Below are 22,735 nucleotides of genomic sequence, written 5' to 3' on the forward strand. Positions count from 1 at the left end.
TGGCGGATATTGAGGGCAGATTACCCTCCTGACCCTGGGGTGTGAGCGCCTGGGGTGGCGGCTGGGGAGGACATGGAGAGAGCTGGGGCTGCCTCTGCATGAGGCTGATGGCAGCAGGACTCGCTGGGAACAGAGAGGAGTGCTTGGTGCCCACCCTGTGCCTCCCCTGGCATTGGCCGGGGCAGACCTGAATCCACAGAGCTGGGCTGGGGCTCAGCAGCCCTTGGGAGGTTCCCTGAGCTGCACAAAGCACATCAGTAGCCATGGAATCCTTGAGGCTGGAAAAGGCTCTGAGATCATTGGGTCCAGCCATCAAGGTAGCTGTGTTCACCCTAAACATGTCCCCAAGTGCCACATCCACACACCTTTTGAAGCCTTCCAGGGATGGTGACTCCATTTCCCTGCACAGCCTGTTTCAATGCTTGACAACCCTTTCCCTCCTGTCAAATCCAAACTTTCCCTGGTACAACTTTAGGCCATTTACTCTAGTCCTGCTATTTGTTTTCTGGGAGAAGAGACCAGCACTCCCCAGCTCCACCCTCCTGTCACTGATTTGTAAAGGTCGGACCTCTGGTCGGACCTTCACAGGCCCCATGGGGCCACCACCATGTTCAGCCAGGGCAGCAGAACTGGGGGAGGGCTCTTCCATCTGGCAAATTTTGGCAGCAGCAGTGCCAGCCCCGTGTCTCAGGTCAGCCTGCCCAGCACCTTGGCCACACACAGCAGTGCCTGCAGCACGTCCCAGTCCATTCTCTGCCTGGAGCCACAGACCACCTCAAGCCCTGCCAGATGCCCATCTCACACTCTGGATTGTTTGGCATGGATCAGCCACCAGCTCTTCCCTGCTTCTCTCCCGTTCCCATTCCCAGTATCCTTAATTTTCTCTGTGTAACCTCCCTACTCAACAATGTGCCCACCAGCACGAGTATGTCTAGACTTCCCCAGGATGGGGGCACAGCCCTAGGGAATCCCACCAGGAAGATCTCTCTTTGGAATTGTGCAAGACATGGCTGGACAAAGCCATGGCAGCCTTGATCCCATGGTGAGAATAGCATGGAGGCATGGAGGTTCTTCCTCAGGATCCCTGAGGGAGGTTCTGGCACTCTTCCTTCCCTTGTCCATCATTCCCATGGAGACTTTGTAAATTTGAGATCTGCTCCTGATTTCTGCAGTACCCTCAGTTCTGGTTTTTGTCCTTCTGGGTTTTGTTGCCATGCACGCGCCCATCTCTGGTGTTCAAGGCTCCTTCTGCTCATCCTTCAGTGCCTGTGCTGTGCATGGCCAAGGAGGCAGGAGAATCCTGCCTGTGCATGCCCCTGTCAGAGGAACAGATATTCCTGGAAGAAGTGGAGCAGCTTCATCCTCGTTTGTCACCCAGGAGAGGATTGAGGGCTGCAGAGTGGCAGGGAGGTGGAGTTCCCCTTGAAGAAGATTCTCCAGCCCTTGTTCTATTCCAGAAGATCCTCCAGCCCTTGCTCAAGCCCTTATGGACATTGCAAGACCAGACTTTTTCCCAGACTCTGTGGAGCAGTAAGGATTGACCAAAGCCTTTTTGGATGTGCCTGGAGGTGCAATGTAGCTTTGGCAAGGTGTGCTGCAGCTCTTCTGTGCACACTGCAATGAGTTCTCCTTGGCTGGCTGTGCTGGCTGGGGTCTGAGTCCTCCCTGTGCTGTTTTGCACTTGCACAGGCCTGCAGAATGATCCAGCAGTTTCTGCTGACTGAGCCACCCACGCCTGGCACAACCCTGTCACCTGGACGAGCTGGTTTGTGTCAGGAGCACAAAACGCCACTGGGGGATGGAAAACACAGAAACAGGCTCCCTGTCTGTAACTCACCCCCTTCTTTGGATGAAGATGTTTTCCCAGCAAGCTGTTGTGCTGTGTCCAAGGAAAGCATGATCCCATCTCTGACTGCCCTGCCTGCAGCTGTGGGATCACACATCCTGTCAGGACAACAGGGGTGCTCCTTTCCCCAGATCAGGAGACTGCTCCTGACAATCAGCCACCCAGGCTGGAGGGCTGAGCAAAAATGGGAAGGCAGCAGTGAGCACAGGCTGCAGGATCAGTCATGTCGGTCACCCTCAGGGTCCAAGAAAAGGCACATTATGAATTAAATAGGTTTTATCACAGCTGTACTGATGCCTCTGTCTCTTCCTGCAGGTGATAAATGCCATTGAGCAGGACTATCGGCTGCCACCACCCATGGACTGCCCAAATGCCCTTCACCAGCTGATGCTGGACTGCTGGCAGAAGGATCGGAACCACAGGCCAAAATTTGGGCAAATTGTCAACACCTTGGATAAAATGATCCGAAATCCAAACAGCCTGAAAGCCATGGCACCTCTCTCCTCTGGGTATGTGTCTCTGTCCTTTGGCTCCTCTGAACAGGTCTGGTGTCCTCTGGGTCCTGGTGGCACCATCCCTGCACCTCTCAGGAGCTACTTTAGAGCTTGGCCTGTGTTTGATCCTGTATAGGGAGAGCATTAAAAGATCCTAGAATCACAGTTTGGGGTAGAAGAGACCTTAAAGCCCACCTCATTCAACCCCTGCCATGGGCAGGCTCAGCTTCCACTATCCCAGGTTGCTGCAAGCCCCATCCAAGCTGGCCTTGGACCCTTGGGGCGTGAACAGGAATACAGATGTCAAGGTTCCTCTCCTTGGGCAGCTCTGGTGGGCTCTTGGACAGTGCACTCTGCACACAGAGGAGCACCTTGGTTTCATGTACATGGGGGTGCTGGGGTGGTGGGATTGTTCTGGTATCCCAGTCCCACTGCATTGGGAGCAGATAAAGCCCCTGACGCAATGTGGAGTTTCCCTGGGCTGGGTAGGTTGCACCAGCTTGTGGGAAGCACTGCCCCTGTACAAGAATGATCTTTCTCCCCGTGAGCAGCCAGGATTCAAAGCTGCATCCCATCATCTCTGATGGCTCCTGCCTCTGCTGCAGGAACTGATCCAGAAGGGCTTCCCTGATGCTCTGCACAGTCCTTCCCTGGCAGAACAGTGATTTCTGGGTGGAATTCCACACTACAGGGCAGTGTCTGCACTGTGAGTGATGCTGATGCTGTGCCTCAGCTGCTGGAGGGTCAGGAACAGTTGTGCTTGGCTGTCACTGCCCATTTCTGTGTTTCAGGATGAACCTCCCCCTCCTTGACCGCACAATCCCGGATTACACCAGCTTCAACACTGTGGATGAATGGCTGGATGCCATCAAGATGAGCCAGTACAAGGAGAGCTTTGCCAGTGCTGGTTTCACCACCTTTGATGTAGTATCTCAGATGACTGTAGAGTAAGTGCCCAGGCTTTGAGTCCCAAAGCACAAGGATAAGTCCCAGCAGTTTTGCAACAATTGGTATTGAATTAGATTTTATTTTCATATGATGTAGTTATACTTTTATAGAATTGTTGTTTTGTGGAACCACTTCTAATCTATTCAGCCTCCAGACCATGTGTCTGTCACTCTGCACCTGCAGAATTCCTCTCCCCACTACCACTCTGTGAAAATGAACACCCCTGCCAAGGGTGTCCAAACCCCTTCATGGGACAAACTGAGATTTCAGGCTGGCATCAGACAATTCTCCAGAGCACCTCTGACCTCTGCACTCCTCTTGGATGGCTGATGTATTGATGGAGACAAGCATGGTGCAAAGTCCTGCTTAAGAAAGGCAGAATCACAGAGTGGTTACAGTTGAAAGGAACCACTGGAGGTCATCCAGTCCAACCTTCCTGCTCAGCTTCTAGAGCTCCTCATTCAGGATTACTTCTGTGGAAAGAGATTTCACACCCTCTCTGGGAAGTCTGTTCCACCCCGACAGTAAAGAAGTTCTTCCTCATGTTCTGGTGGATCTTCCTGGGCATTCATTTTTTCCCATTGCCTCTCCTCCTGTTGCTCTGCCACATGGAGCAGAGCCTGGCTCCAGCCTCCAGCACATCTCCTCACACACCTCGATAAGATCCCCTTGTGGGGAGTGGTTTCATTCTGTGCTGCATCCACTAAAATGTCCTGCATCTACAGAAGTTATCCTGCAGTGACAATTGACAAGTGACAATCAGCACCTGATCCTTAGCAAGTTCTTCAGAGAAATCAGACAGCTGAAATCCCACTTCTGGAGGGTTTTGAAATCCCTTGGGGCTGGCTGGGACTTTGATGCCTCTGCTGAAAGATTTGTGGCTGGCTGCAGGTATCTCTAGAAACCCTCAGAAAGGGCCAAGCATTAGAGCCATCTGTAAGGGCTGCAATGTCTCTGAGCCTGGTGGCCAGGGAGGTTTTTGGATTTGTGCTTAAATCCAAATGCTTAGATCTACCAGTGAGTCAGAATCCATTCACTCAAACAGCCACTAGCCACTGTGACTTTCTCTGACTTTTTGTTCTTGTTTGCTGCTGGGAAGTTCCCATGGCAGTTCTGACTGTTTGGGGACATCTGTGGTGCAATCTCAAGGCCCTGGGGATGATTTTGTCACAGTATTGGCTGGGTTTATACAACAGAAAGAGAGAGAGTCCACAAAATCTGAAGGGTAGGGAAGAACTTTGATCAAACAGAGGTATCAGACCACAACCCACCCCTGCCTGGGTCCTGCTCTTTGCAATATCTGACAGCAGGCAGGATGCAGACAGTCCAGCTATGCTGGCTGTTCTTTCACAGACATCCTCAGTGTCCCTTAAATGCCAATACTCCCACTCCCTCACCATGTCCCTCAAGTCCTCTCCAAGAGCCTTCACCACAATTCCAAGGGCATCCTCAGCTCATGTCCCACTGATTTTGGCAAACTTCCATTCCACATTCCTCACGTGCATGGCTGAATGTACAATAGAGAGGACAGTCCTTTTTCCTTGGAAAATTGTGGTGTAACAGGACTTGACACCCCTCCCTGATGTTCTCTGGCCTTTGCAGAAGCTGATAGGAATGTCAGTGGAGCTGCTGGTTTATCCAGATTTGGAGAGCCAGCAAAGTGTGAATGTTTCCTGAAAACTGACTCAGTTCCCCAAATCCACATGGTCTCAACACTGACCTCACTGGTTTGTCTGCAGGCTGGGACACCTGGGACACCCAATTATCTTTCAAGAGTCACAGAACCATTTGAGTTGGAAGGGACCTTAAAGCTCCTCTTAAAGCCATGGCTTTAAGACACTTTCCAGTGTCCCAGCTTGCTCCAAACCCCATCCAGCCTGGCCTTGGGCACTTCCAGGGAAGGGCCAGCCACAGCTTCTCTGGGCAACCTGAGACAGGGCCTCACCACCCTCAGAGCAAAGAATTCTTTCCCAATATCCAATCAAATATTTAATGTCCAGGGCAGAAGGCTTGGAATCACTGGGCTGTGCAGAGCTACAGTCTTATTCTGGTTTACAGACATGAGTGAAGAATTTTTTCCACCCTTTGGAGCTGTCCTTTACCCTTCTTTGCCCAATAACCTCCACTCTAAACATGACAAAGATTTTGCCACTCTTCCCCTTAAATGTCTGTTCCTAGCACTCAAGAACAAAAGGCACCTGAAATTCCTTCAAGTCAGGTTTGGGTCATGTAGCCTCCCATCCCCTGATGGGAAGAAGAAGATCTGAAGATTTCATGACTGAGGTTTATTTGCCAAGGGGGAGATGAGAGCAAACTCAGCTGGAGACACAGACAGGACCAATTTAGTGCCACACTCATGCTCTCGGCATGACTTTGATTTCTCTCAGATGTCCAAATCTATAAAAAATAGAAGCTGTCCAAAAATGAGATCACCATGATTTAACAAAAGGATAAGTGCAAAAATTGATCACTTCATGGTCTTATCAGCTCAAAGGAAAAGCATCAAGAACAGCATCATCTGCATATGGGGGTCAGATCTACACTAAGGAGGGGCAGCACATCCCTGTCCTGTGTCTCCAGGGCTAGAAAAAAACAGGTTAGTGTGTCACAAAATGAGAGAAAATCCAAAATGCAAAACAGTAGATGGGTAAAAAATTTAAGACAAATTGACTCACAAGCAGAGAGCAGAGCCTGTGGCATTTCGTTTCACACTCTATTGAAGTTCAGGACTCTGAGGGTGCTGCAAATAGGTAGAAAGTGCAAAGATGGGACAATAAGCAGGAAAAAGTGAAAGAGTAGAGATTTCACAAGGTTTGCATCTGTTTGTTGCGTTCATGAAAGAAATCTGTGGATACTTCAGCTCTCTAAATACCATTCTCATGGACTCATAGAGTCAGGGAATCATAGAATCACAGAATTCCAGAATGGTTTAGGTTGAAAGGGACCTTAAAAATAATTTTAAATACCATCTATGATCTTGTTCTGCTTTGAGAAAATACCTCCTGATATTTGTTTTTGTTTCCTTTCCTCTCAAAGGGACATTCTGCGAGTCGGGGTCACTTTAGCAGGACACCAGAAGAAAATTTTGAACAGTATCCAGGTGATGAGAGCACAGATGAACCAAATCCAGTCTGTGGAGGTTTGATGGCTGCCTGTCCTCCCACTCCTCCTCCTCGAGGCCCTGCTCCCCTTTGCCCCTGTGTGTCCAAGCTCCAGTTCCTGAGTGTTCTGCATGGACCTGAGACAGGCAGCTGCTCTGAGGATCACAGCAGCAGGAGGGAATACCCTGTCCTCAACAATGAGAAGTTGCCAAGAGCTTCTAGAATTTAAGCAATGGAAAAAGGGAACAAAAAAAAAAAAAAAGACAACTATTTTGAAAAAAAACAAACAAACTACAAAATATTTTTAAATAATAATAAAGCAATTGCATTCTTGAAAAGGGCTCCAAGACCAATGGGAGTCTCCAAAGGAAGAGAAAAGAGCAGCTTCATGTTTCCTCTTGCACAAGGCTGCTGCAGCTGGACCCAGGCACCTCTGGAGCAGTGGGACTTCTCCAGGAAGAGGAATGCAAGAAAAGGCCACGAGAAGCACATCTCTTCCTCCCATGGCTCTGGGAATGCTGTGAGCCAGGCCCTTCCCCAGAGCCCCTGTGAGCAGATCAGAGGGGGAGAGCTGAAGCTCTTTGGTGCTGTGAAACCAAGTGCATCTCAGAAACTGATGGACTCCTTCAAAAGCTGAAGACTTTTTTTTTTTAAAAAAACAAAACAAAACAAAACCACAACAAATAAACTAAGACTAGAGGAGGCTGTTTCCAACAAATGAGAAGGAATCTGTAACGCCTGGGGGGGTGGGGATGGGGAAAACCAATCCTTTTTACATCTCTTATTTTCTCTTGTCATGGAACAGTTTTGTGAGTGACAGTTTCCTAAGGGTCCGTCCATCCACCCTCCAATGGCATCGTGTCTCATACATATCATTGCTCAAGACTTTAGTGATATCCTTTCTAGATGCCAATGATCTTTTCCCAGAAGACTTCCCAAGTACAGTATGTAGTAGTTTTTGATTACAAATGCTGACGTGTACCTTTATTTTTCAGTTGTCACTGTTGGGAGATTTGTCCTTTTACATTGTTTTGTTAACATCAGTTTGTGAGTTTGGGGTTGGAAATTTTCGGTTGGTTGGGGGTTTGGTTTTTTTTAATGAAAAAGAAATGACATCTCCAAGCATCATATCATCCAAGAACTTAAATCCCTTCCCTGTGGAAGGAAAAATTGCAGCTTATTGACCATATGCCAGGAGAAAAAGGTTTTTTATATGCACATTTCCTCCCGTTTGCTTATTTGTCTTTCCAACTGGTCGTGGCACGACAGATGTTTGTGGCTCTTGGGGTTCCAGGTGTTTGCCAAAGTGAAATGGCCACCAGCTCAACTCGGGGGTGAGCAGCATCACAGGGGGCTTGGGAGGGAAGTGTGGGAGGGTGGAGGGGTTTTGTGAGGGAATGATGACTCCACAGGTGGCTTTAGAGCCCTTTGGAAGTGTCTGGCTGCTGAGGAAGATGTTGGATTGGTGCATGGGAAAGGCAGGGCAAGCCCAGCCCTCTCAGAGGAGCTCGTGGCACAGCATTTTGGAGAGGGGATTGTGTTATGTCCATGTGGGGATGGGTCCCTGCAGGTGCCAGGCTGTGCAGGTGGGCTCTGTGCCTTGGGGACCCTGTCCCTTACTTGGGTGATGCAGCTTCAGGCTCAGCCCCTCACGTCACAGAGAGCCTGGGACAGAAAAACCTCCAATCCCTGCTCTCCAGAGGCAAAATGCTGTGGGTGAAGTTGAACAATCAATGAATGGGTTTGTAAATAACAAAAAAAATTCCTTAGTTACTGACCAGGTCTTTGGGGTGTGTGAATGCCACCAGCTGAGTGCAGGGAGGTGCAGATGAGAATGGGGTTGTTCTCTGTGCCCAACACCACCGTGCATCCTTTGAAGCATTCCACACATGGCATTTTCCCACCCATCTCCTGGCCATGGCCTCAGGACTGGTGTTCACAGCCCTTGTCTGCCATGGCCATGTGGTTCCTGGGCTCCTCCTCTTGTTTTTGGCAGCAGTGAGTGTTGAAGGCACGTTCACTGGGAGCTGCCTGGCTGTGTTTTCCAGGAGCTGTATCCAAGAGGAAGTATGTCTGCTGTGGATGAAAATCCCAAGCTGTCTAGACCTCTGTGGCCAGACATCATCTCCCCAGACTGCTTGTAAAATATGAGGCCCTTTATTAAATACTTCTAGCATTTTCTGCTGCCAGAGCAGATCCAACACCAGAGCCCTTGTGAGTGGCATCAGAGCAGTCCCTGCAAGTGAGACTTCTCTCCTGAGCTCTTGCCTTGCCCCAGGGTTAGGTGCTCCAACCCAGGGGCTTTTCAGTTGTCCCTCCAGCCCCTGTTAATCCAAAATCTCTAGTGCAGTGTTGTGTTGATGTTTGCATCCAGGCCAGCCCTGGCTTTGCAGCTCTGGGCTTGCCTGTGGTGATGGGAACCTGGCAGGAGGTGTGTGCTGGGTGCCAGGGTCCTGTCCTGAGCTCAGTGCCCACAGGGCAGCCCCTGGCACAGCCCCAGCATCTCCCTGCATGGCTGGCAGGTGGCACAGAGTGGCGTTGAGAGAGGGGCAGTGGGCTGTAGGCATGGGCTGTGCAGGGGGTACCTGGAGGGGCAGCTCTGCCCCAAATCCAGCCTGGTTTAGCCTGTGTATCCAAAGGGATGCACTTGCTCCTGGTCAGGTGATGGGCTCAGCTTTGAAAGGACATAAAAAATCACTGGAGTTGACTAAACCACAGGAAGTGTTTGCAGAGGGCACACAGGGAAACCAGGAGCTCCCAGGTGTGCCCAGTCCCAGTGTGGTGTGGGAGCCTCCCCTGGTGTCTGCGGCTGCTGTGCTTTGACAAGGAGCAGTTGTCCCTGCCCCAAAGGCATGTGAAGCTCTCTGATGGCAGTGCAGGGTGAGGGCAGGATGGTGCTGTGCCAGTGTCCAGCACAGCCAGGAGTGACCTCGTGCCCCAGAGCTCTGCCAGGAGAGCTCTGCCCACAAAACCCACCAGCAGATTCCTGTGGGGCAGCCGTGTGCAAGGAGCACGTGGTGCTCCTCACTTGTCCTCCCCAGACAATTCCTGACCGTTTTCTGCCACCCCCTCCACTCCTGCAGACACCAAGGAGGAGCAGTGCCCAGGCAGCATCCCTGCAGAGCCACCCAGGCCTTGGAAGGGCACTTCAGGTCTTCTTCACTTGGAGACATTTTGTCTCAATGCACTGAATCTCCTCGCTGGCTGCTTCAGACACATCTACCTGCCAGACCCAGCCCACTGTGAAGGACAGGTCCCAGTGCCACAGCCCCAGAGCTGTGGCAGCCATCTGCAGGACAAAGCACATCCTTGTCTCTTCTTCTGACCAAAAATCACGTGGTGGTGGTGGTGGTGGTACTAAAAGTAACACCTTCCCATCTGTGTGTACCAGACACAGCTGTGACATCTGTGTTTGGCTGTGTAGGACTAATGGAGAGCTGGGCTAAAACAGGCATGGTCCAGAAAACACTGCAGTTTTCTGCATCCTTCAGCTCTCCTGGGAGCACAAGGAACCGAGTTCCTGTCAAGTGCTGTGGTTGTAAACACCTCTGGCACATGCTGCAGAGTGAGGGCAGAGCACTGGAGTGACAATGACATTTTTATTTCATGGGTCTCCAATGTACTGCTACCAAATGGGAGTCTGATGGAAAACTGGGCACGTTCCAAGGGGAAAAGGCATTTGCTAACATTGACACTGTGAAATGCTGTTGTGCATGTGCATGTGTGCATGTGTGGGTACGTAACAAAAATCATCACATGGAGATTTTCAGGCAGCTTGTTGCAATTTTCACATTTCCCCTGTACCTTTCAAGCTACCTCCCAGCCCTTCCCTTGTCCCCTTCCCATTTCCTGCTGAGGATCAGCCTGTGGATGGCATTCAGTGGGAATGCTGAGCAGCTTGGAAGTTCTCAGTTGGTTGGACAGTGATAAGTTCAAATCTTGCAGAGCATCACAGGGCAGGGCAGAGAAAGCAAAGCATATGTGGACAGTAAGAAATTAAAATGTGTTTTATGGTTCATTTCCAGCTGTTGCCACCAGCCCATTTGCTGGAGTTACAGCCCAGGGCTGTGAAGGAGAGAGGAAAAACAGCCCTGTAAGACACAGCAGTGCCATGAGGAGTCACTTGCCCTAGTGGCTGTAGGGACACAAAACAGGGCACTGTGAGCTGCACATTCCCTCCCTAAAGGATCTGCTCTCCTCCCCAGCAAACCCTCAGAACTGCCTTTCATGAATTAGTGGGGATTTGTGCTTTTCAGCAGCTAAAGAGCTTCTCCTCTCCATAGCATCCTCACTGCCAAGCAGCAGCTCCCAAAGGCAGCAACCCGTGTTGGGGCTTCCATTGCCCCAGATAAACGTGGCTGTCCCAGGGCTTCCCACTGCTGCAGGCTTCCTGTAGTGCTCTGATCCCAGGGTGGGCTGGGACCCATCCCATGGCCCCACTGCAGTTGGACAGCAGGGTCAGCTCATGGGGAGGGAGAGGCACGTGCAGGGCAGGGACACAGCAGAGCTTCATCCCTGTGAGCTCTGCCTTGCCAGATGAGCCCACAGGGACTGCTGGCTCCTGTCACCCTTCCCCAACCCAGGATCCTGCTCTGTGCCCTGGCTGGTGAGCCCTACCCAGAGCAGCTCCCTCCTGGCCTGAGCTGAGGGACTTTCATCAGCAACAGCCTCTGGCTGCACTGCAGGGCTTTTCCCACACTCCCTGGAGCTGTCCTTGGAATTTGGGTTGAAGGAAAGGTTCTTTCCCAGGAATCCTCACCCAGGCTGTGGATTAGCAGTGGCCTGTAGAGAGAACCTCTTGGAGGGTTTGAGCAGCTGAGGAAACTTCTTGTTATATTTGCCAGGGTGATTTATGTAAACCCTGGAGTCAGGGCTTGAACTCTGCTGCATCGTTAACAGTTGTATCCTCTGATGATGCAATAAATCTGGGACTGCCTTGGATGTACAACAGAGTCCTGGAAGTGTCACTGCTGTCTGCTTTGGTTTAGTGGAGTTTATTGTTTTAATGTAAATCATCTTCTTTCCTGCATGTCTAACTCGAGGCTGATTTAATGTAGGTCTTTTTCCATCCTCAAAAATGTTACATATTTGCAAGTTCTTCACATACAGGATTCGACTTTTTTTATCTACAGTCACGTTTTGGCTTTTTTTATTGAAACTTGTTCAGGATGTCTTTGCTTCTTGTAATTCTTTGCCCTTCCTAGGACACAACCTTGGCCTGTGTTTGCTTCCATATGTGTTCCAATCTTCCACTGCTCTCCTAGAAAACTCCCTGCACTCTCCAAATATTTCCTGGAATTTACCTCCTTGCTGTCCCTGTGTAAACTCCTGCCAACTCCACTGACAAATGTTATTTGCAGAAATTTGGGACTGGAAGCAAGAAGTCCTCTCTCCCCACAAATCTTTTCCTGAATCTGCATTCCTGCTGTCTTAAAACCTATTCAGCAGTATCTCTCCCTTTTTTTCTCCTTTTAAAATTCCGCAAGAAATTCCTCTGTGAGCTCTGCGGGAGTGCAGCAGCAGTGCCACTGTGTCTCCCTGTCTGATTCCTTGGGCCATCCCAGTGCCCCATTGCCAGCCCTGCAAACAAACCACACTCAGCCTTGTGTGCCTCATTTTTTATCAGGAACTGTTTTGCCTTCATGAAAAAAAGAACAACAAACACTTGGTTGATCCATTTCCAGATCTTTTGTTCCAGTAAACTTCAGGAATTCTTCACTTGCCTCAACTGTAGCTTCAACTTCTACCTCTGGGGTCGGTCTGGAGCTCTTACACAGATGTCCTGCCATATCCTTTGGTTATTCCAACTAAGTCTGGGAGGGAAGGAGTAAATTTTGTCTCTAAGAGCCCAGCAGCTGTGTTATGAAAAACCAATGGAAGGGGGTCAAGGAGGAGTCGTGCCCATGGCAGGGAGTTGGAACAAGATGATCTTTAAGGTCCTTTCCAACCCAAACCACCCCAGGATTCCAGAAGGACTGGGAGAAGTGTGTTACTCTACCTGAGGATGAAGCTGGCACTCAGATCCCCTTTTCCCCAAATTGCCTTTGGTCTGCATTTCCAGCTCACTGACTCCAGGCTGGGTGGGCTGGGTTGGGAGATGGAGGTTGATAAAATCACCAGTCTGGGACAGATGGTGTGGCAAACCCACAGCCTGGCTTGGCCTTTGCTGGTGGAGAATAAATGTGAAATCTCTGATTGCCATCAAATATTGGCATTCAGGAGCCTTCACACAAGGTCACGAGCCAGTGAATTTTTGATGTGCTGGCTCTGCAAATGCTGGAGATGCTTTTGTTCTCTTCCACTCAAAAGGGATACACAGAAATACACAGATACAAAGAAATAAATATACGGATTGGTGCAATAAATATACAGATAGGTGCAGCCAGATCAGGGCTTCTGTAACAGCCAGAAGTCTGTGCGAGGTATAAAAGATAAATAGATTTTGATTCTTGGTTCTGGCAGAGGTAAACCCCAATGATTAAAATTTCATGCCCTTAAATCAGGAAAGATGTGAGAGAGGTGAGAAAGCAGCAGTCACTGTTTCTGACAGTAACAGCTCGAAGGCAGGGGAAGCAGAATATTCCTTGGCACAGAGCACAGTGGTTGGAGGGTGGAACTCATGGCTGGAACGTGGATGGATTGATAGGAAAAGGAGAGGTGACTTTAAGCTAAAGGACGATAAGTTTAGATTGGATTTTAAGAAGAAATTCTTCCCTGTGAGAGAGGGGAGACCCCAGCACAGACTGCCCAGAGCAGCTGTGGTTGCCCCTGGATCCCTGACAGTGTCCCAGGCCAGGTTGGATGGGGCTAAGAACACCCTGGGGCAGTGGAAGGTGTCCCTGCCTATGGCAGGGGATGGGAATGGTGAGCTTTGAGGTCCTTTCCAACCCAAAACATTCTGGGATCCAAAAGGTGACTGGACAAACTTTTAAAAGATTGATCTTGACACAAAAATACCTCTTCCAGTTTCTCTGGGTCATGGATGCCTGGGGGCACAGGGTGTATAACAGGATTCCTGCAGAAATTCTTTTATTTGATTGTATTCTTGGGACTGACACATTCTACATCTCTTAAAAGCCCAAACACTCCATCAAGCATCATTGATTTTCCATTTTCACTCTTTCTGGGGAAGGATTTCTGTGTGGAGCCAGAGGGCTTCTCGTGTCAGAGGAAACCACTTCTTCCTCCTCCCAATTTCTTGTGTATCCCAGGGCATCCCTGGGGCTCAGGGGTGCAGTGGGACATCAGTGCCTCAAACAACTGGAAAAGCACAAAAAAGAGAGATTGACTGAGTGATCCATCATGTGTTGGACGTGGAAGCTCTCAGTGGAAGTATTCTTACCTCAAACCTTCTTTCCTGACCCAGAGAACCTTAAGGAGTGCTGGGTACGGCCTGTCCTTCCCTTCCTCTGCTCCAGAGAGGTTTCTGAGATTTGTCCCTCTGCATCGCTGGCTCAGCCTTGTGACCTGCTGGCTGGGTGGCAAGCTGACCATGAGTCCAAATGGATGTGTCAGAGCTTCCTCAAGGGTTAAAATGCAGGAAAGGAGACTGAGACAAGCTTCTAAAATGGGCAAAAAGCTCTTGGTGCAATGGAGGAACTCAGGGCTGGGCTGGAGGAGTGCAGGGAAATCCCAGAGGGGCCCCAGAGCAGACAGTGAGTGTTGAGGGCTCCAGGACAAGATCCAGGCAGGGATAAGTGCAAGGTTTGGTTTGGAGTGCTGGCCCAACTCTGAAGATGAATTTGTTCTTTATGTCCTGGGGACAGTTTAGATGCAGACATTCAAGCCCTTCGTTGCTTGGTCTGCCACGAGTGAAAAGGTCTTTGGCACGGGCAGGGATTTCTGTCCCTCTGCAGAGCAGCCCAGGAATGTGGGAGATGGGCCAGGCTGGAGCTGGAGGGTCCCTGGCTGCATTCCTGGCCCTTGCAGACCCTTGTGAGCTGTAGGGAACCAGGGAAGGGACAGGTTGGTGCATCAGTGCTTCCTTCTTGGCCCCACCCGGGCTCTGGTCTCCAGGAGGAAGGGATGGGTTTATGAGCTCTCTGATGGTTCTTTTTTCCTCTGAACTCCCAGCTTCTGTGTCTGGGATCCCAGGAGCATTGGGATCATAAGAAAATCCCAACTTTTAGTGAAATACAGTCCAGCTCTCATGTGAGGTGGCCAAGGTTCAGGGCTGTGGGTTTCATGTTGGCCATTCTCTGAAGTACAGAGAAATAAAGTTCAGATTGCAGGAGTTCCCAAAATCCTCTGGGGTTCTGGAGTGAGGGCTTGGTCAGGGTGAGGCTGGGTCCCTTGTGTCTGTAGGAGCACTGACCATCCATCCCCAAGCTCCAGAGTTTTCTTTCAAGCTGTTCAACGGTGGAGGCAAGTGAAACAGCCCAGCTCCCCCTGGCCAGAGGGACAGGCACCTGTGGTCATTCCTGTCCCATCCAACAGTGGGATCTGAGCAGGGAAAGGCCTGGTTTGAGCAGGGGAGGAAGGAAAGCCTCCTTGGAGGGTGAGAGAGTTGGAGACACTGAGCAGGAACTGCAGTCTGTGGATGCCCTGCCAAGGAGAGCAGTCCCTGTGGGTGCCACCCTGGATCACCCAGGTTCTCCTGCCTGAGTCCTGGCTTTGCTTCTCCCCTCTTCAGATGATCCTCCAAGACCCCACATCACAGCACATCCCCTGCCATCCTGCTGGAGCTGGAGGGGGAGAAATCAAGGATCAGAGATGGGGGCTTGCATCTGCTGCTTCTTTAGTGGATCTGCAGCCCCTGCACTGGAGGTTTCTGTTGGGTGCCCTCCTCCAGTGAATTCTCCATTCACTTTTCAACCTGTGACTCTTGCACCCTTTTCTTTGTCACTGCTTGTCCTCCACCTTCAGCTCTCTCTCTGCTGCTTGTCTGCCCTCTGTCCTCTCCCCAGTATGGAAGGGCTCCATGGTTTGTTCAGGTTTGGCCAAGGCCAGGGATTCTCTTCCTTGGAGCTGGCCCAGCACATCTCTGCAGGGAACCTCTGCTTAGTTACATCTCTCCCCATTAAAAATCCCCCTTTGCCTCCCTTTCTTTCTGGAAACATCCACCTCACATCACAGATCTTCCTGGGTAAAGCAGCAGAAAGCTGTGTGAGAGCAGGTTTGGTGTGTCAGGATCCCTGGGACATCCAGGGGAAAGGCTCCAGCCCTGCCTCAGGAGAAGGGGCACATCCATCAGTGTTAGAACACAACTTGTACTTCCAGAATTGCTTTGGAAGAGCTTTGCTGACCTTGTGTCCCTCCCTGCCATGCTCTTTGGATTGATGGGAGCTCAGTGTACCCAGGGAGTGCTTTGAGGCCCTGGTTTAAGTCTGGGGAGCCTGGGGGTGTTCCAGCCCCTGAAGCCAGAGCTGAGGAGTCACAGTTCTTGCTGGATAAATGAGCCTGGTGCTTCCAAACATGTCCCAAATAAAGGCATGACCCTTCTCATTTCCCCAAGCCGTGGTCTGAGAGCATTGGGGAGCAGGAAACAGGAGTTTGGGAGCTCAGAGATCTCCTCTCAGGATGAGCTGGGCACAGGTACCCAAACCTCCTTCCTGTGCCAACATCTACCCACGGGCTTCTGAGGAGCTGAAGAGCCAAGGTGGCTGTCCATGCTCCCATTCCAAAGAACTCCTTGCAGAGATCTTTTCCTGGCTCAGATACCAAATCCCAGGAAGGTCCCAGAGGGAAGGGAGGGGTGGCAGTGAGGTGACAGTGAGGCGCTGGGGGAGATGGGGCAGGGAATTCTCTTGTCCATCAGGGCATTGTCTCCTGTGACCTGCCCATGGGATCCTCCCACAGAACACGATGTGGCAGCATCTGCTGGAAACGTCCCTCCCTGGAAGGTTCTGGGGAGCTGCTGATGGCACAGGGAGGGTTTGCAGGGAGAGGAGCCTTTGCCAGGCTCTGGAAGGAGCTGCAGAGTGGGAAATGGGTGAGTCCTGCAGCCACCCAAAGAGCAGGGTGCCAGCACTGTGTCCTGTCCTCCCCTGCCACCAGGGCCAGCGTCCATCAGCCGGGTGTCCCCAGCCCTGGCCTCCTGCTCTCTCCGCGTGTTGGCCGTGACCCTGAGGACAACAGAACACTTTTCATGACAGTATTTGTATTTTTTTTTAATTGTGAATGGGGAGATCATGTGCAGGTCCTTGTTACACAGGGATGTGTCTTCCATTCAGCCCAGGGCTTCCCTGGCTTTGTCAGATGTCTTTCGATGTTACGGAGAAGAAATAAATAAATAAATAAATCAGATGTATTTATAAAGGAAACAGAAACCTGCTGCTCCAATGCCTTTGTAGGAGTATTTTTAACAAGACATTTTTTCAAAATAAATGTGAATTGTAAAGTTTGAAGCATTTGCTTGTGGCTTTCCTTTCTAGGTGCTTTATCCAACTTTTCCCCTTCCCAATAATCCTGCTTGGGTGTAAATATGAAGGTAAAGAAACAAGAGAGATGTTGATTACTTAAAAAGGAGAAAACATGCCCAGAACTTGTCTAGTGCCTGGTAAATGACTGCAAGATAAACAGATACCATTGTTACCCCACTTAAACCATTTAATCTGAATAATTAACCCTCAAGTGTAGCAATAAATTACCCACTCTCTTTGTCACTGACTTGTTCTTTAGTTAAAACGCACTGCAAATTTATATGTGTACATGTTTGAGTATTTTAGCTTAGATCTTCAGTGATGATCTTCCTTTTCTTCATTATTCATGGAGGTATCAATGCCCAATGGATTGACAAGCAATTTTAAAGAGGAGAAGGAAATTCAAGGCATTTCAGTGTCTAAGCAACCAACCCCCAGCTTGAACTCCATGTGGGGAGTAAATCACAGCTGTTTTCATGGGAATCTTGATCCCTTGACAATTCTGTGGGTAAAAAAACCCAAAAACAAAAACAAAAAAAAAGACCAAACCAAACAAACAAAAAAAGGAAAATCTCTTATATAAGGGATTATTGTAGATCAGGATCCTTGAAAGGATCAAGTCTTATGGAAATTAATTTTATTTTATTAAATATTTTATATATTTTCCATTTATTATTTTTATATTTTACTTATTATTTTATTCATTATTGAATTTTTATTTTAATTACTATCTGCAAATTCTTCTCTGCAGTGATCTTTCAACCCTGAAAAGCCCCCATCAAGAGAACAAGGTGTAGCTCAGATGATTGATATAAATAATGCAGTGAACAGTCTGCACAGACCATTGGCTGTCATAATCCAACATTCAGCTGCAATAAAGAGTTTGACTCATAAGAAGAGAACATCAATAATTTAGTTTATAGTCACAGATCCGTGTGTCTGGTTCTATCACCCTCCTACTTCTTTTCCAAAGGAAAAAGGAATTTCTGCATGGATCTGTCAGGAGAAGCTTGGGTTGGATTTTGCAATTGAGGCAAATATTTCTGCACAGCTGGAGCTGGGGCTCCTCCTGCATCTTTGGGCCAGGCCCTGAATGTGCCAGCTGTGATCTCTGCTCAGGACCAGCCCACACAGCCCTGAAGTGGCAGCCGGGAGAAGGATGGGCAGCCCTGGAGTGAAACCAGTGAGCCCAGTAAGGGTTTCCTTTGGTTGTGCACAGCCCCACTCCGGGCACCTCACCGCTGGTGCAGCTGGGCAGGGCAGAGGATTTTCCTTTCTCATGGGCTCCTGGAAAGGCCCTGAAGGTGTCTGGGCAGGGAGGGAGCCTTATTTCCTGCAGGGACAGGAGCCCTGGTGAGCAGCAAGGGGCACAGGGAGCAGGAGCTGGGGACACAGGAGCCCTGAGAGGGACCGGGTGGTTCTGAGCTGTGGGAAATGGCCGCAGCTGCTGTTTGCCCCCCTGACTCTGACCCTGAGCCTGCAAGCAGAGCAAGCACAGAGGAGGGCCTGGGAAGGCACCAAAGGCATTCATTGCCTTAAATTGAATTAAAGCTCACCTCCCACCCTACTGGCCACTTCAGTTTATGAGGGAACAGTGTTGTCTTCATCTGGGGTAAGACCTGATGTCTGCTGGAAACCTACTGAGCCGATGATGGGGTCAGGATCAGCTCTGGGCACACCTGAAATGCTTCCCAAGGAAGCCACACATCCAGCAATGGTGGTGCCATAGGGGCAGGCAGCTCCTCCTGGCTCTCCTGGTGGACCTGGAGCCCTCCCAGCTCCCTGTTTCTCCTCCCAGCCCTGCCTGAGCCCTGGTCACTCCCTCTGCCAGGTGCCTCTGTGATGTCCAGTGCTGTGAGGCCACGCACCCCTTCCTCCATCTGCACTGAGCGGGGAAAGAACCTGCAAACAGTTCAGGGAGGCTCCCGAGCCCAGAACCATTTGGCAAACCTGGCAGAGGTGACACTTGGCAGGGTATTCTGGGAGGGGAACACTTGTATCAAAGCTGGTAATAAAAACAGAGCAATGGATCTTTCATATCTGGCACAGAGATCAAGGAGTGTTTAGACAAAGTCCTTGGGCACCGGGTGGGATCACTGGGTTGTCCTGTGCAGGGTCAGAAGCTGGGCTCTGTGATCCTTGAAGGTCCCTCCCAGCTCTGAAGGTTCCATGATTCTGTGGTTCTGGGACACTGGGCAGGGGATTTGCTGCTGTCCAAATGTGAAACTGCTCTTGCCTGGCTGTTTCCAGACTGCTTCCTTTCTCTCAGAGCAAACCATTAAAAAAGGAATCTCAGCTGGATGGGTCTGGTGTAAAATCTTAAACTTCCAGGCTGTAAGCTTCTCCTTTCCTGTTCCAGGAAGGGAAGGTGACAGCACAGTGCTGTTCTGGCCCCTGCCATCCATTCCCCCAGTCACAGATCTGCTTTTATAAGAGCCAATAGCAGCTCCAAATCCCCCCCAAGCTTCTCTGCTGCACCCCAGGAAGGCACAGCAGTCAGTGCTGAGCAGTTGAGAATTCCCTCCCATCACACTGATGCAAGTCAGGCAGAACTCAGTGGGAATGGGTGGAAAAACACTGAGAGGAAACTGCTGTGTAATCAGAATCTATCCTGGGAGTGTGGGGCTGCAATTTCCAGAAGTCACAGAGACCCAAAGAGTGAATTTGAAGGGGATCCAGCTCTAGGTCTCAGCAATCCCTGCTTGAGACCCCCGTGTGAGGTCAGGCCCCAAGGGCTGAGTCATGAGCCCCAAAACTGCAGTTCAAGAACCCAGATTTCTGCCCCAGGAGAGCCTTGGTTCGCCAGAGCTCCAGCCAGTACAAAGCCACTGCTGGGGTCACTTCTACCTCTCACAGCCAAGCCCACCCTGAGGGTCAGCCTGCAGCCTGGGGTGGTTTTCCTGTGCTCCTGGCAGAGTTCCTATTCCTTTCCCTGGGATCAGGGGAGGAGTTTGCTCTCACCTGCCAGACCAGCAGTGAACCCTCCAGTCCTGGGACGTGTGCTGAGACGTGGAATCGCCAATAACCATGGAACCACAGAGTGCCAGACTGGTTTGGGTTGGAAGAGACCCTAAAGCCCATCTTGTTCCACCCCTGCCATGGGCAGGACACCTTCCAGGCTGTTCCAAGCCCTGTCCAGCCTGGCCTTGGGCACTGGGGCAGCCTGGGCACCTCTCTCAGTCCTTTCCCAGCTCCACAGCTCCCTGGAAAGATCCCAGAAATGCTCCTGGTGGGTTTCCCAGGCCCCCTGTGCCCCAGCTGCTGTGGCTGATGCTCTGTGACATCAATTCAAGCTTTTCACAGCCTCATTCAGGGTCCTCTCAGTGCAAAGGGAAGTGTGGGAGATCAGTTCCCTTTCGGAGCCCTTGGTTCTGAAGTTACACCAATAGCTGCAGTTCTGGGTAACACAAACGATTTCTCCCTTGCTGTAGATGCATCATCCTGACTGAATATTTTATGTTTTCATACCCATTTCACTCCTGTGGGTTTGTATGGAATATTTCTCTCTGATTTCATGTCAGCAATCCCTTAATTTACTGCTGAAAGTAACGATTCCTGTGTTGTTTGGCCGATAAATATCCTTTCTGCTGTGTTTGTGTCTTACACTGCCTTAGACTCTGCATAAAATTTTAATTTCTCTTTGCTTAGCTCTGGGTTTGCTTTCTCCCTCAGCACAATGCAGTGAAGCCTTTGTAGCTCTGCTCGTTCACAGAGCATTGATGTTGACTTCCCATGCAATTTCCTGCTTGTTTGTGTTCCTCTGCCTGTTTCTTTCCTTATCTGGTGCTAGACAGATCTGTAAAAAAAATATGTCAGCCTTTTTGGAATGTGCTGGTGTCATAAATGTATAAAATCTGATATTTTGAGGCACTGCTTCTATTGTGCTTTCTTTCCTTGGCTTTTTCTGGTCTGCAGCCTCCTGTATAATAGTTGATTTTCCAATTATTATTAGATACAAGGCATTTTTCTTAAGGCAGTTTACCATTGTCTGCAGTGTTCCTTCTTTGCATATTTATCTCCCCTCTTGTATATTTTCTTATTTGCTTTTCAGAGTTTTGACACTTTTTTTTGCCGCATAGGATCCCATTATGGTTTGGGTGAGAAGGGACCTTAAAGCCCATCCAGTGCCACCCCTGCCATGGAAGGGACACCTTCCACTGTGACACCTGTGCCAGATGCTCCCAACCCTGCCCAGCCTGGCATTGGGCACTGCCAGGGGTCCAGGATGCTCTGGGCACCCTGTGCCAGGCCCTGCCCACCCTCACAGGAGCCGGAATTCCTTCCTGACATCCAATATCTTCATGTTTTCTCAGCTCAGTCTGGGTCTGCCCCCCTTTATCTTGCGCTCTCCATCATCCCTCTGCCACCAAGAGAAGCCACTGAGAGCCTCAGTTCTTCTCATCAAGGCCTTGGTTGTTCTCAGCAAGGCTTTTTTGTGCTTTATTCTTTGCTTTCAGGGCACTCAGCAGCCAAACCAAACACCAGGAGCATCTTGGCTCATTGTTGGGCCATTTCCACCACGAGCTCACCCTTTCCATGATGTTTTTGCTCAGAGACAGACCAAGTGCACGTGGATTTCCTACAGCAGCCTTAGGAGCAGTAACTCCTTTCCAACGCACTTCTGGTGGCCAAACACGATGAAACTTTGACTCCTCAGGTCTTCCCAGGCACATCTGCAGGGGGATCTGCAATTGCCTCGTGGTGAGGATGAATTCCCACACGTCCCAGGCACCCCAGGGCAGTTGTGGCTTTGTGCAGGTGAGACTGGAGCCCAAATGGGGACACCCCATTCCCTGGGGCTGCAGCACCCCCAGAAATGGCCCTTTCCCAGCTCCAACCTCAGACTTTGAGGCTGCACTCCATGGCCACCAGCCTTCATTTAAATAGAGCTAAATATTTTTCTTTAGAGGTACTTGAAGAATTGCAGGGTTCTATAAAAACTCTTCCTTCCACTTTCACTGAATATTAGCACTGAATTTGGACTTTTGCTTTTGTCTCTATATAATTCCTAGCAAAGCTGTTGCACACGTCTGACGATTATTAATTTTATTTTCTTATGCATCAAACTGCTTTTAGTAATTATATATTTATTTTAGTAAGAATTTAAACTTGAACCCTAACCCTAAACTAAACCCTAACCCTAACCAAACCATAACCCTAACCAAACCCTAAACCTAACCCTAACCATAACCCTAACCATACCCTAACCAAACCATAACCCTAACCCTAACCAAACCCTAAGCCTAACCCAAACCCTAACCCTAATCCTAATCCTAACACTAACCCTAACCATAACCCTAACCATAACCAAACCCTAACCCTAACCCTAACCATAACCCTAACTCTAACCAAACCCTAACCCTAACCCTAACCAAACCCTAACCATAACCATAACCATAACCCTAACCAAACCCTAACCCTAACCCTAACCAAACCCTAACCCTAACCCTAACCATAACCCTAACTCTAACCAAACCCTAACCCTAACCCTAACCAAACCCTAACCAAACCCTAACCCTAACCCTAACCAAACCCTAACCCTAACCATAACCATAACCCTAACCCTAACCCTAACTCTAACCCAAACCCTAATCCTAACCCTAACCAAACCCTAACCATAACCATAACCATAACCATAACCCTAACCCTAACCCTAACCCTAATCCTAACCCTAACCCTAACACTAACCCTAACCCTAACCAAACCCTAACCCTAACCATAACCATAACCATAACCATAACCCTAACCCCAACCCTAACCTCCTCCTCTCTTAGTCCTTTATGCCATGTTTTGTTTAACATTTTAATGTCTAAATAAAGTTCTTTCTTGTGATCTTAATGGAAAATCCATCAAAGTATGAAATGCAGCTCAACTTGAGTGAAGATCCAGGCTGACTACAAGCACAGTAAAATCAAACCACAGCTCTTCGGATCTGTTGATAAAAATCAATTAAAAGTGTATTTCAGGTCAATCTAATATATATAA

The 22,735-nt window shown here is 49.6% G+C and overlaps 1 protein-coding gene across 2 annotated transcripts in view; it reads left to right on the top strand.

Annotated features, from left to right (window-relative positions):
• Window positions 1–7,594, top strand: part of EPHB2 (EPH receptor B2) — a 134,394-nt gene extending 126,800 nt beyond the window's left edge. For both annotated transcript variants that reach the window (XM_058818689.1, XM_058818690.1), the window contains exons 14-16: window positions 2,162–2,355; window positions 3,132–3,287; window positions 6,325–7,594. In XM_058818689.1, the coding sequence (XP_058674672.1) occupies window positions 2,162–2,355; window positions 3,132–3,287; window positions 6,325–6,433 (459 nt within the window). In that variant the 3' untranslated portion in view covers window positions 6,434–7,594. The remainder of the gene's footprint in view (window positions 1–2,161; window positions 2,356–3,131; window positions 3,288–6,324) is intronic.
• The last annotated feature ends 15,141 nt before the right edge of the window (window positions 7,595–22,735 follow it).

This window comes from Ammospiza caudacuta, chromosome 22 (genome assembly GCF_027887145.1).
Source record: "Ammospiza caudacuta isolate bAmmCau1 chromosome 22, bAmmCau1.pri, whole genome shotgun sequence".
NCBI classification, from domain to species: domain Eukaryota; kingdom Metazoa; phylum Chordata; class Aves; order Passeriformes; family Passerellidae; genus Ammospiza; species Ammospiza caudacuta.